This window comes from Amphiura filiformis, chromosome 18 (genome assembly GCF_039555335.1).
Source record: "Amphiura filiformis chromosome 18, Afil_fr2py, whole genome shotgun sequence".
Taxonomy (NCBI): Eukaryota; Metazoa; Echinodermata; class Ophiuroidea; order Amphilepidida; family Amphiuridae; genus Amphiura; species Amphiura filiformis.
The window spans coordinates 846,791-860,865 of NC_092645.1; the positions used below are offsets into that span (position 1 = coordinate 846,791).

Below are 14,075 nucleotides of genomic sequence, written 5' to 3' on the forward strand. Positions count from 1 at the left end.
TAGTACCATGAACAAGAGGTGGAAGAGCTAGCAAGCCAGCTGCAGCTTGCCTCGTAACACGTTTATGATTTGCAAGCACATTATTGAACTTATTATTTAAATACTGTGGAGCAAGACCATTAAGACATTTGTAAATCATGAGAGCTTTGAAATAATAATATCTAATAGCTGTGGCCAGCTTAGCTCTTAAAACATATAATCAGATGGAGTGTAGCAGTTAATGCATAAGATCACTCGTGCACACCGCTTTTGTATTACATCAAGTTTATGACAATCTTCTTTGAAATGAACAAACCATGCTAAGATATAATAATCAAAGTGAGGTTGTATCATATTTTATAAAGAATATTTAAAGTATCAACATTAAAATATGGTTTAACACAATGTAACAAAGCAAGTTTCTTTCCTGTTCTTGGCTGCCTTCTCTTTGGCCATCTTTTGTCTTTTGGCACTTGTGGAGAGGGCTGGAATAATGCTTGTTTTGGAGCATGGGGTGGAGCAGGTTTACTTGTTGGGTGTGATGTACTTGCTGGCACACTTGTAGGTCTACTATCAGCCCGTGGAGAGGGCTGGAATAATGCTGGTTGTGGAGCACGGGGTGGACGTGATGTACTTGCTGGGCCGTTTGTACTACCTGATACTGTTACTTGTGTAGAGTAGTGAGGGAATGATGGTTGCGGACCAACAGAATTGAAAATATCGATGTCATTATTAGCATGGTCATTTATCTCTGTTTCATCAGGGCTTGATTCCTTTGATCCATCTCTTTTGCAAAGTACACCTGTTCCCATTGTAGAATCTGTGATTGTAGAGTTTGTTGACGCATGTGATGACGCTTTTCAGCCTCCATTTCTAGCTCACTCTTGGTTGTTTTACACCTTCATATTGAGTGGCCATAAGCATTCAGGTACACAGGGATGTAAATCGTCAGGATATTTCCTGATTTCAGGAATTTTTACTTGGATCTTCAGTGTACAAAGTATAGGGAAATATACATTTTCAGGAAATGTTAAAGCAGTTTCAGGAAATTATGTCAATGCTTATTTCAAAATAACCCAATGTGTCATCACATAATGGACCATTATCACAAAGCAAGATTTATGCTTGAAACTTTAAGTGTATACTCTTGATTAAAGAGGATTGAGCTTACATATTAGAAGCTGTATTTTAATTGGTCACTGAGATTAATAGACCAAGTAATTAACCAATCAGATATGCTGTAAGAAAGGCAGTAGTTTCCATGGGGTTAAATATAGTAGTAAAAAGTATTCTTTCTTCTCTTTTAGAAGCTGTATTTTAATTGGTCACTCAGATGAATATATCACATAATGAACCAATCAGGAATGCTCTATGAAAGACAGTAGTTCCAGGGTTAATTTAGATTTTAAAAGCCTTTCATCTTCTCTTTTAGAAGCTGTATTTTAATTGGTCACTCCTGTGAATAGATTACATAATTAAGCAATTACAAATGTTGTTTCATCTCTCTACAGCTCCAGCTGCCTTGTCCCAGTCCTCCCATCAATCCAAACAGCTGCAACGTGCCCAGAGCGCCCCCGCTGGTAGAATGCAGTTTGAACGTTCGCATTCCAAGAACTCAATGAGACAAACTTCCAGTGCAACTTACAAGGAACAAAATGGTGCTGAAAAACCATACAGGTGAGTGTTTATCAGAGATATTTACACTTCCCACAATGCATTTCTTCCATTTCAGTTTTCTGTACTGATTTGCTGTCTAGTATAACATGGGTCAATAGTGGCAAAAAGTACCTCAATGAGCAAAGCACATCCAGATCTTGCAAAATATGTTTATTTCTTGACTATCGAACCATGTTTAGCCAGTCTATTCTCAACATGAAAACAAAGGGAACCTGTACAAAGTACATGTAATCTCAGTGTCATTTGATGTAGTGAGGTGATACATCATGTTGCAAAGGATTCTGGGAAGGGTAAGATATCTTATCTATTTATTTTAAAGGAATATGTTGGCCAGACAGCATTAGCACAGGGTTCCCATAGTAAGGCCAAAAAAAAATAAATTGTTTGTTTGTCCATAGAGGCTTATGAAACAGTTGGGTCGGTAGGTCAGATTTTTTTTTTTTACAGATATTGCACTTGAAACTGACAATTTGAAGACTGGTAAATAAGTCAAAACACACAGCACTTTACTGGTTTAACTCTTGAGATGGTTCTGCATGTTATACTGTTCATTTTCTTTACATTTTCTTTCTTTAAATTGATACTAACCTCTGTTTTACTAGCACATTCAACGCAAATAAAAAAAAAAAAAAAAAAAAAGACACGGTCGGGACCAGAGTACAGGGTCGGTCGGACGTGGACAAACAAACAATTTTTTTTTGGCCTAATGGAAAACCTGCAAAAAGTCATATCTTATGCATTTGTTTAATATCAAGAAAAAAAGTAATGGATTTACAAAAAATTACTAGACATTGGAAACATTTTCTCTATTCAGAAATCATATTACACAAATCACAGCTGTTAAAAATGAAAATCCAATACACTTTATACATTTTAATAATCTTCTTAATATTGCTATCCAACAGAATCCAGACCATATCTCCCAAATTCATTCCAGATTTGGTAACTACTGCGAGAAAGGATATCTTACACTTCCCATAATGCATTTCTCACATCTTAATTTCCTGTACTGATTTGCTATCTAGTGCAACATAGGTCAATAATGACGAAATGTACATCAGTGAACAGAACACATCCAGATCTTGCAAATTATGTTTATTTCTTGACTATATATCAATCTATTCTCAACATGAAAACAAAGGAAACCTGTATAAAGTAATGGGATTGTCATTTGATGAAATGAAGTGATGTATTATGTTGCAAAGGATTCTGGGAAGGGCAAGCTATCTTCTCTGCACTACTGCCATTCACCAAGACCTTTGGTCTTCATCTTGGTGTGAGGACATCCAAGGTGTGTGAGGCAAACCTTTTTTTACCTTTTTTTACCTTAACTAAAACAGTCTTAACCATGATTCTCCCTCAGATTACGGCTGAATCAGCAACAAAACAAACCAAAGATGAACCAGTCAGAGATCTTTCAAGCCTTTGAAAATGACTCATCAGTCTCTAGACCTAAACTAGTTAGAAGAACACAGACCAGTAAATCTATACCAAGTAAAACAAGGTATGTAAACTGAACCAAAGATGAACCAGTCTGAAATCTTTCTAGCCTTTGAAAATGACTCATCAGTCTCGAGACCTAAACTAGTTAGAAGAACACAGACCAGTAAATCTATACCAAGTAAAACAAGGTATGTAAACTGAATCAAAGATGAACCAGTCTGAGATCTTTCTAGCCTTTGAAAATGACTCATCAGTCTCTAGACCTAAACTAGTTAGAAGAACACAGGCTAGTAAATCTATACCAAGTAAAACAAGGTATGTAAACTGAATCAAAGATGAACCAGTCTGAGATCTTTCTAGCCTTTGAAAATGACTCATCAGTCTCTAGACCTAAACTAGTTAGAAGAACACAGACCAGTAAATCTATACCAAGTAAAACAAGGTATGTAAACTGAATCAAAGATGAACCAGTCTGAGATCTTTCAAGCCTTTGAAAATGACTCGTCAGTCTCTAGACCTAAACTAGTTAGAAGAACACAGACCAGTAAATCTATACCAAGTAAAACAAGGTATGTAAACTGAATCAAAGATGAACCAGTCTGAGATCTTTCAAGCCTTTGAAAATGACTCATCAGTCTCTAGACCTAAACTAGTTAGAAGAACACAGACCAGTAAATCTATACCAAGTAAAACAAGGTATGTAAACTGAATCAAAGATGAACCAGTCAGAGATCTTTCAAGCCTTTGAAAATGACTCATCAGTCTCTAGACCTAAACTAGTTAGAAGAACACAGGCCAGTAAATCTATACCAAGTAAAACAAGGTATGTAAACTGAATCAAAGATGAACCAGTCTGAAATCTTTCAAGCCTTTGAAAATGACTCCTCAGTCTCTAGACCTAAACTAGTTAGAAGAACACAGGCCAGTAAATCTATACCAAGTAAAACAAGGTATGTAAACTGAATCAAAGATGAACCAGTCAGAGATCTTTCAAGCCTTTGAAAATGACTCATCAGTCTCTAGACCTAAACTAGTTAGAAGGACACAGGCCAGTAAATCTATACCAAGTAAAACAAGGTATGTAAACTGAATCAAAGATGAACCAGTCTGAGATCTTTTAAGCCTTTGAAAATGACTCATCAGTCTCTAGACCTAAACTAGTTAGAAGAACACAGACCAGTAAATCTATACCAAGTAAAACAAGGTATGTAAACTGAATCAAAGATGAATCAGTCTTAGTCAGTGGCTGTGGTTTAGCTTGTAAGTGCCGAATTTCATTAGTTCCTGCATGTCGTCTATCACATGGCAGAGGATATGGTTCACGTTGTTACGGAACATGCTGTCGATGTGCGCACTAGCTGCGCGAAAGTAGGCCGTTGTAAGCATAGTGTGTAATACGCAATGCACAACTGAATTTGTAAACATGTTTCGTTCATTTTAGAATAAGGGGAGTTTTCATAACCGTAAGTTTTGTAACTTATTTTTTCCTAAATAAAACTAGTTTTAGTTATCACAATAATAATTAATGGACTAAGAATGAGGATAAACGATAGATGACAGACAGGTCCAATATTTTTATCGTAGTGGATACTCACCCCTCCTCAAAGCACGAATGAACTGCAATCCCTAGTTCAATTTATTTTAACATCAGTTGGATTAAATAAGTATGGTAATATTTAATAGGTTGAAATCCATTCACCCGCTATGGAAGACTTGACCTTAATCTTCCACAAAGGGAGCATGAATTTCAAATGGTTATACATGAATGGGGGACTCCATTTGAAATCTTTACCCCCTGTGTGGAAGATTAAGGTCATGTCTTCCATAAGGGTGTATGGATTTCAAATGGAATAGAAGCTCAGCATGCACTTTATTTGGAATATACCCAAATGTAGTAGGAATACATCCAAATGTATTAGGAATACACCCAAATGTATTAGGAATACACCCAACTTTATAAGGAATACACCCACATGTATTAGGAATATGCCCAAATGTATCAGGAATACACCCAAATGTATTAGGATTACACCCAATTGTATAAGGAATACACCCAAATGTACTAGGAATACACCCAAATGTATAAGGAATACACCCAAATGTGTAAGGAATACACCCAAATGTATTAGGAATTCACCCAAATACTGATTTTTCTTCACAGGCGATTTGTTCTTGTCACCCAGGAGCACCCACAGACACACAGACCAGTTCCATCACCCCTAGAGAGACAGTTACTGAGAGCAAGATTCCCTAAGACTAAGAAACACCTGCTGATGGAGCCAGAAGATTTGGAGTCAGTTCCAAGACGACATTCAACACCAAATGTGAGCAGGGTAGCTAGTGTAGCTGATTTTGTTATGTGATGGATTGCCTGGTGAATATGTGAGATAAGGAGGGAATTGAGGGAGGTGCTTGTTAACAGAACCTGAAGATTTGGAGTCGATTTCAAGGAGGCATACCACACCAAATGTGAGCCGGGTAGCTAGTGTAGCTGATTTTGTTATGTGATGGATTCTCTGATGGGGAGTGTGTGTGATATGAAGGAAGGGGGGAAGCAGGTTTTATTTAATAAGACAAATGAATGCTTGTTAATGAAGCCAAAAGATTTGTAGTCTATTCCAAGGAGGCATTCCACACCAAATGTGAGCAGGGTAGCTAGTGTAGCAGATTTTGTTATGTGATAGATTGTCTGATGGGGGGAGTGTGTGTGATATGAAGGAAGGGGGAAGACAAATGAATGCTTGTTAATGAAGCCAAAAGATTCAAGGAGGCATACCACACCAAATGTGAGCAGGGTAGCTAGTGTAGCTGATTTTGTTATGTGATGGATTCTCTGATGGGGAGTGTGTGTGTTATGAAGGAAGGGGAAGCAGGTTTTATTTAATAAGACAAATGAATGCTTGTTAATGAAGCCAAAAGATTTGTAGTCTATTCCAAGGAGGCATTCCACACCAAATGTGAGCAGGGTAGCTAGTGTAGCAGATTTTGTTATGTGATGGATTCTCTGATGGGGGGAGTGTGTGTGATATGAAGGAAGGGGGAAGACAATGAATGCTTGTTAATGAAGCCAAAAGATTCAAGGAGACATTCCACACCAAATGTAAACAGGGTAGCTAGTGTAACAGATTTTGTTATGTGATACTAGAGAAGATGTAAGGAAGAGGAGGGTTAACGGAATTATGTACTTGAGATAATCCCGTAGGTAATCCGATTGCACCTATTCAGAGTCCTTTATTCTCAAGTAGTTAGACATCTACTTGCAGTAGCCTTTGATGTGATATGTGAGACCGCTCACGGTCGACCGATTTGCACTCAAGAATTGGAAATATTTCGAATGTTTCTATAGAGTTTGTTGAAAAGTATGAAACGTGTGATAAACAGAGATTTTAAAACAGTTCTCTCAACAAATATTGTGACTTACTTGATATTTCATCCCACATCCATGGGATTTCATCAGAAGTGAGGTGGAGCGGTAAACACCTAGTCATGTGACCCACTGGGTAACCCGGGGTCACATGACGTGATGATCGGCTTGCAGACGCTGGGTAGCACGTGTCTCCCTTTGTCCTGGTTAAGATCGGGTTCCAAGGCGGCTATATAGTAGGCTTCCTTGATGCCTCTTTGAAGCCATCGCGAGTCTGAGTCCAAAACTTTGACATTCTCCGAACTGAATTCATGCCCTTCTGAGTTCAAAGGCGCCCCCACAGGGGAAGACGGCCTTTTGTGTTCTGTGAGTCGCTTACGCAAGGGTCTTTCGGTTTCACCCACATACTGGGAAGAACAGTTGTTACATGAGATGCCGTAGATTACACAAGAACGGTCGCATTTCTTGGGTTTGTCCTTCGGAGCTACCAGCATGCTTCTGATTGTGTTGGTGGGCTTAACATGTACTTGCACACCCGCTTTGCGTATTTTGCGACTGAGGCCTTCGGTGACACCCTGTATGTAGGGGAGGGTTATACTGCCTACCGGGGCGGTGTAGTCAGGTCTCCTAGGTTTGGGAGTAATCTTGTTGCTCGCGAGCGAGTCCCATACCTGCTTAGTATATCCACACACAGAGAGGGACTGTTGAATGTGACTAAGTTCTTTCTCCAGAATCTCGTTGTCAGAAGAGATGGTGTGGGCGCGATGTTTTTAAGGTGCGTACGACCCCAAGCTTATGTTGAAGAGGTTGATTACTGTCAAAATGGAGGTATTGATCAGTGTGGGTACTCTTGCGATAGACACTGAATGATAAACTACCATCCTCGTTCCTGTGGATCAAAGTGTCCAACATGGCAATGCGACGATCTTGTTCATGTTCCACAGTGAATTTGATCGCTGGGTGAATAGAGTTCAAGTGATCACTCAGTAAAGCTGTCAACGGCCGATCTCTTAAGTATCACCATAGTATCGTCGACATAGCGACCATAAAACACGAGGGGGGTGGGGAAGCTGGAGAGAGCAAGTTCTTCAAAATGTTCCATAAATAAGTTAGCGATAATGGGGCTAACCGGGGAGCCCATCGCTGCGCCCTCACATTGCGAATAGAAAGAGCCGTTATGGATGAAGTAAGTAGTCTTAAGACACACACCAAGCAAGTCCGAAATCTGTTGAGGTGACAACTGAGTGCGATCCGGTAGTGAGGTGTCATTAGTTAAGCGATCATGGATGATGCGTAAGCTTTCATCGACGGGCACGCTCGTAAAAAGGGCAGTCACATCGTACGACAACAAGCACTCATCCTCACTGACAATGATGTTGGAAAGCTTATCAACAAGATCAGCACTGTTTTTCAAATGTCTCTCAGTTTTTCCTACTAAAGGAGCGAGAAGGTCCGCAACAAATTTGGCAGAGTTGTATGTGATTGACCCACAACTGGCAACAATGGGGCGGAGGGGACACGACGGCTTGTGAATCTTAGGCAATCCGTAAAATTTCGGAACATCCGAAGAGGTAGGATATAATCTACGGTAAGTAGGTACATTAATGGCACCACTGTCTCTCAACGATTGTAAAACACTAACAAGTTTCTTACTGTATGAGGGTGTAGGATCTCTTTTCAATGGAGTGTAGGTCTTGGAATCACCCAGAAGTTCTTGAGATTTCTCCAAATAGGTCTTTTTGTTAAGAATTACCGTAGCTCTGCCCTTGTCAGCAGGCAGTATGAGGATGGAGTTATCAGACTTAAGATCGCGAAGGGCAGCTCTCTCTTCCTTAGAAATGTTACTCTTGGGAAGCTTACAGTCTTTAATGATACGCACACAGTCCGATCTAAGCAGGGTGGAAGTGTCAGAGTTCGGACCCAAAACATGACACGCTGTTTCAATGCCGGTGATGAATTCGGCAGTCGGTACCGTACTCGGTACAACACTGAAATTCAGACCTCTTTGTAGCACACTAAGTTCATTGTCATTCAACGACCGGTCAGATTTATTGACCACCCACCTTTCCTTGATCCGTTTCTGATCAGCATGATCAACCGCGGTCAACGTGGAAGCCAATTTACGTGACTTAGAACGTTCTTGAAGAAGTGCAAATTTCTTCCGTTGACGAGTTTCACATGTTTTCCATGTTGCCTCACGCGCATGCGTGCACCAGATCTTGGCTTCCGTGTAAACATCAGCTGGTAACTCGGTAAACAATAGTTCGTCGACATCAGAAATACTACGTTTGATAGAAGAAATGGTGGCAATTATTTGTCTGATCCTCTCATTCATAAGCATGAGTTGTGTATTACGAATAATACGAGCAGCGTTGGGGCCTTTCACCGATGATTTAATTCGGAGACTCGGCGGGACGACATCATGATGTTTACAGTGCAAAGTATAGTGAAGATGGTTGGCGAATCTCGCCGATTTTCGCTCTAATTTCTCCAAAGATCTTACGTTGTTGACGGCCATCCGGCCAAAATCGCGTTCGAGACGTTTGTGGAAGTTAAACTGTTGAGGTATATCCATGATAAACAGAGATTTTAAAACAGTTCTCTCAACAAATATTGTGACTTACTTGATATTTCATCCCACATCCATGGGATTTCATCAGAAGTGAGGTGGAGCGGTAAACACCTAGTCATGTGACACACTGATGGGTAACCCGGGGTCACATGACGTGATGATCGGCTTGTAGACGCTGGGTAGCACGTGTCTCACACGTATGAAACGTGTGTATTAAGGACCTGCTGCTTGGATGGGATACCACATGTGGATAATACAAGAAAGAAATCGAGTGATGTAACAATTTCCCCCCAAATCCGGGCTTTTTTGTTAATATATAAATTTCTAAAGAAGACATTTTTAGGATTTTTTAGAGAAGTAATGATTGTTGATCATTTCTATTTTATTTTTTAATGCATTTTCCAGTCATTTCCTGTAAATCTAATAAAGATATTCCGATAATTGAAAACATTCTCTATCACAAATGATAGAGGCTGAAAGTGACAGCAAGCGACGAAAATTATAATTTGCCATGGAACCTCAGTCATATTTTATCTGAAATCTGATCGGATGGCAGGGCCTGCATGTATGGTATGCATGGTACGATGACATGCAATCACTGACCTATCCCTAAAAGTATTTGCGTGTATCGCACCCGTGCCGGGTTCAAACCCCATTGTAGTATTCTATTGTTAAGCAGCTAAATAGGGTGATTCATCATTTACTTTGAATAAGCGGTCTCACACATATTTTGTTTGAGGATAGCTGGATCAACCTCCTCTTCCTTGCATCTTCTCTGGTGATACATTGCCTGGTGAATATGTGTGATAAGGAGGGAAGGGAGGGAGGTGCTTGTTAACAGAGCCTGAAGATTTGGAGTCTGTTCCTAGGAGGCATTCTGCACCAAATGTAAGCAGGGTAGCTAGTGTAACAGATTTTGTTGTGTAATAGATTGTCTGGGAATAATGTGATTGGAATGAAGATAGGAGGTTGCACAGAAGGAAAGAAGATTTATAAAACATACACTTGCTGGCAGAGAATAACGGCACTTGTTTACATTTTGAGAGCTTACACAGCGTAAACACTGAAGTGGCGTTCTGATTGGCTGATTCAATAGTCTGACAATCTTAACATTAAACCAATAATCTGATTGGCTGATTATGCATCAAAGCGTTGGTCGTCGCAGAGCGGCACTCATGAAAGCCCCACATATGTGGCTATTCCAGTCAAAATCCATACACCTCCTATGGAAGACATGACCTTAATCTCCCACACAGGGAGTGTACATTCAGGTAACCCCATTAAACTTCACACTCTCTGTGTGAAAGATTAAGGTCATGTCTTCCATAGAGGGTGTATGGATTTCAACTGGAATAGCCCAATGTGTCACCACATAATGGACCATTATAACAAAGCAAGATTTATGCTTGACTGTAATCTCCCACACAGGGGGTGTACAATTCAAATGGAATCATCCATTCAGGTAACCCCAGTGAAATTCACATTCAGTGTGTGAAGGATAAGGTTATGTCTTCTATAATTTGGTTCACCTCAAGTTTGGTAGTGACGTATGTGCATATTTCGTTAGCATAAGCTGTGAATCGCGCGCGTCAAGTTAATTACGCAAAGTGTACACTCACGCACACAAAAGCAATTTGTCGGCACGCTTGCGGCGCAATCACGAAAAAGCATTGACGTCACTACCGAACTTGAAGTGAACCAAATTATATAGGGAGTGTATGGATTTCAACTGGAATAGCCCAGTGCAAAGAATAAGAGTAAAAAGATGTTAGAATATATTGAGAAATGGGAATTTAGCAATATTAGACAATTATTTATTAAAAACTTGTCAACCTTGAAAATAGTATTTAGATTGTATATTATCGATCAGAGAAGATATATTACCCTTCCCAGAATCCTTTGCAACATGATACATCACCTCAGTTCATCAAATGACATTTTGATTAATTGTGCAAGTTCCCTTTGTTTTCATGTTGAGAATAGACTGGCTAAACATGGTTCGATAGTCATGAAATAAACATGTTTTGCAAGATCTGGATGTCTCAACTATCAACCCAATGCTGCCCTTGGTAGCAAATCAGTAAATAAAATTGAAATGGAAGAAATGCATTGTGGGCAGTGTAGATATCTCCTCTGATTATTAACCATGCAAGTGCATTTTGCAAAGACAGTTGAGCGAGTAGAATTTAATTTTTGTAGTACTGAAATACCTGTTTGACCATTTTCATCCGTCCATCAAGTTGTGAAATGTAATATAGCAACAGCTGACATGGATGTATAGTAAACACAGCCAAATTAAAAAGTCGCCACTAGTTCCATCCCCATTTAATCAGAGTCTGATGAGTTTATGGCAAAATTATTTATATAATAATTTTCTATACACTTTCTTTCGAAGGTTGATACCAAATTTGATATCAAAAGTTTAATCATCGTGAGCATATGGTATCAACCTTAGAAGGAAAGTGTATAAAAAATTATTATATAAATTATTTTGCCATAAACTCAGCAGACTCTGATTAAATGGGGATGGAACTAGTGGCGACTTTTTAATTTGGCTGTGTTTATATTGTTAGGATAGCGTCATTTTCACATATTTTTTATGGCACCTGAGAGCACATCAGACATATCGAATTGCATTATGAAAATGAGGATTGTCCTTCTGATGTTAAGTAATTTTGATCTTTTGAAATTCGTGATATAATACACATTTTATGGCAAATGATTAAAAATTGATATTTTTGAAATTTAACAGTCCTTGAAGTAAATTGTATAAATCTAATGATATGTACTTAAAGTGTATGTAGCTGGGTTGAAAACACACTGAGCACGGGGCTAGTGATATTGTATAACACGTTTGTAACATTTTTATTGCATTTAAATTTGTGCGTTTGCTGGCTGTACGTGGATTTTCACAACTTGGGCTTTCCGATTTTGTACCTTGCCTGTGTTCAGCATTTATTGATAGTATTTTTGAAAATTGCAATAGCATTTTCCTGTAAACTGCTTCAGATAAATGCTGCATTGTGTATGTATATAATTTTGTAACATGTTTTCACAAATTGTAAAAATGTAAGATATCATAGATTATTTATTGTTTAAAAGAATTTTCTACTTGCCAATTAAAAATTAGCAACATATAGTACATTTGCATTTGATATTGTTTTATTTGTTTACTGTTTATTATGATACCAGTGTGAATCATAATGTGACTCCATAGGCACAAATCTGGGGGGGGAGGAGGAGATAGGGTGATAAATCTCTCCCCAATATTTTGATAAGGGGGATGGTCCATACAATCATCCCCCAATGTTGATGCCTGTATGTGGGTTTCTGACCAAATTAACCTCATTTTATGCTCTTCATGCACATTTTGTCCCACTTTTGCGCCAGATTACATATGGCAACATTTTTGCGCACTTCACGGGCATTTGTACCATAAACTTATTCTGATGCCAAAAAGTGCTTCAAGAAATTTTTTTTTTTTTTTTCCCCCCAATGACAGAAAAATATCTATTCTACTAGTGACTCTATGTACAATACAGGGTTAACCAGGGATTCGGAGGAGTGGGCGGGGGAGGGGACAGCCACCAGGCAATCTGTCAAGTAACAGAGGTATTTCTGTAAAAGTGGACATTTTCCCGCGATTAATATTTTGTGCTCTGGCAATTTTGAACTGTGCCTTGTTTTTAAATTAGCGATTCTAGATTTCCTTACATTGCCTTGTGCACAAAAGGAATATATTTTGTTATTTTTGTGGTAGCAACGTGAAAAGCACGAATAGAAAGTGAATGTAGTATAAAAATTAACACATTTAAGTTTCCTGTACAAATGTATGAAAACAGGTGACTGGCATCTCTTGTCCAAACAATGTCATATTTAATTACACAATGTCATATAATTATTGTAGGTTATACAGGTTGTATCAAAATGATTGTTCTCCATCCATTTGTGGTGTTATTGAAAAAAACTCTTCCAAATGCATCAACGGGTCCACTTAAAATGACCAGACATCATACTTTGTATTATTTAGAAAGACTTGTCATTTTAAGTGGATCTGTTTGGAAGAGGTAGGCTTTTCAAAAACACCACAAATGGACGGAGACCAATCATATTGATACAGTCAGTAGTGAAGTCCTTACCACTGTTACCCTCAGAGCAGTGGCATAGCCAGGTTTTCAGTTCAGAGGGGGGGGGGGAGGCACAAACTTAAAATGACCAGATTTTATACTTTGTATTATTAATGACTTGTCAATGCGTTTGGAAGAGGCAGGCTTTTCAAAAACGCCACAAATGGACGGAGAAGCATACTTTTGATACAGCCAGCAGAGAAGCCATTAGCCAACAGTCCCATAATTTCTGAGGGTACCTTCACCCTGGACCCCTCTGGCTACGCCACTACTTAAGGAAATACCATTAAATTGTCTTTATTTCAAAACTGATATGTGGTTTATTGGCACTACTAACCTTACAGGAGGATGATTTGATTGGTGCCCTCATTGCCACAGGTGTAGTCTCCTCCACAGTTGATTCGTTTCCCCTCAATCCACACAAACCAGCTGCCAATTTTAACATACAGTTACTTTCTGATGTCCTGAGATACTCCATGTATCCACAGGTACTCATGCTTGTCGGCGAACTTTGAAAACACACCTTTTAAATCTCATTTCTAGAACTTTTCAGGATAAAACACCCCTATTTTTAGCGATTTTGAGAAGTTTTTGCCCCTCTACAAATCCCCTTTTTTCACTTAAATGTGAACAATATTTCTTATATAGGGCCTACCCCTTTTTGATGGAAATGCATAAATTAAATTAATGCATGGCACCCGCGGTTGTATGCATCGTATATATAATTTATATGATCTAATGTATTAGATGTGCGCCAAAAGGATTAACTGTGATGAAACTGGGGTTTGTAAATGAAGCACCATTTTTTTCATTTTTGCGAGCAAGCGTATGAAAAATGACCCCTTTTTATTGTATTTCACAAATCATGTTTCTTTAACTGCAAATACCCCCTAATTTCGTGAAATTTCTGATG

At 38.8% G+C, this 14,075-nt stretch overlaps 2 protein-coding genes across 2 annotated transcripts in view; one reads left to right on the forward strand and one right to left on the reverse strand.

Moving 5' to 3' along the window:
- Positions 1-6,372, forward strand: part of LOC140139658 (uncharacterized) — a 90,049-nt gene extending 83,677 nt beyond the window's left edge. Inside the window, exons 37-40 of the mRNA XM_072161361.1 lie at positions 1,491-1,656; positions 3,020-3,164; positions 4,070-4,176; positions 5,261-6,372. Of these exons, the coding sequence (XP_072017462.1) occupies positions 1,491-1,656; positions 3,020-3,164; positions 4,070-4,176; positions 5,261-5,462 (620 nt within the window). The 3' untranslated portion in view covers positions 5,463-6,372. The remainder of the gene's footprint in view (positions 1-1,490; positions 1,657-3,019; positions 3,165-4,069; positions 4,177-5,260) is intronic.
- A 1,070-nt stretch (positions 6,373-7,442) lies between these two features.
- Positions 7,443-8,981, reverse strand: LOC140139660 (uncharacterized). The gene has a single exon (XM_072161362.1). It carries the CDS (start codon positions 8,979-8,981, stop codon positions 7,443-7,445), a length of 1,539 nt encoding a protein of 512 aa, XP_072017463.1.
- Between the last annotated feature and the right edge of the window lie 5,094 nt (positions 8,982-14,075).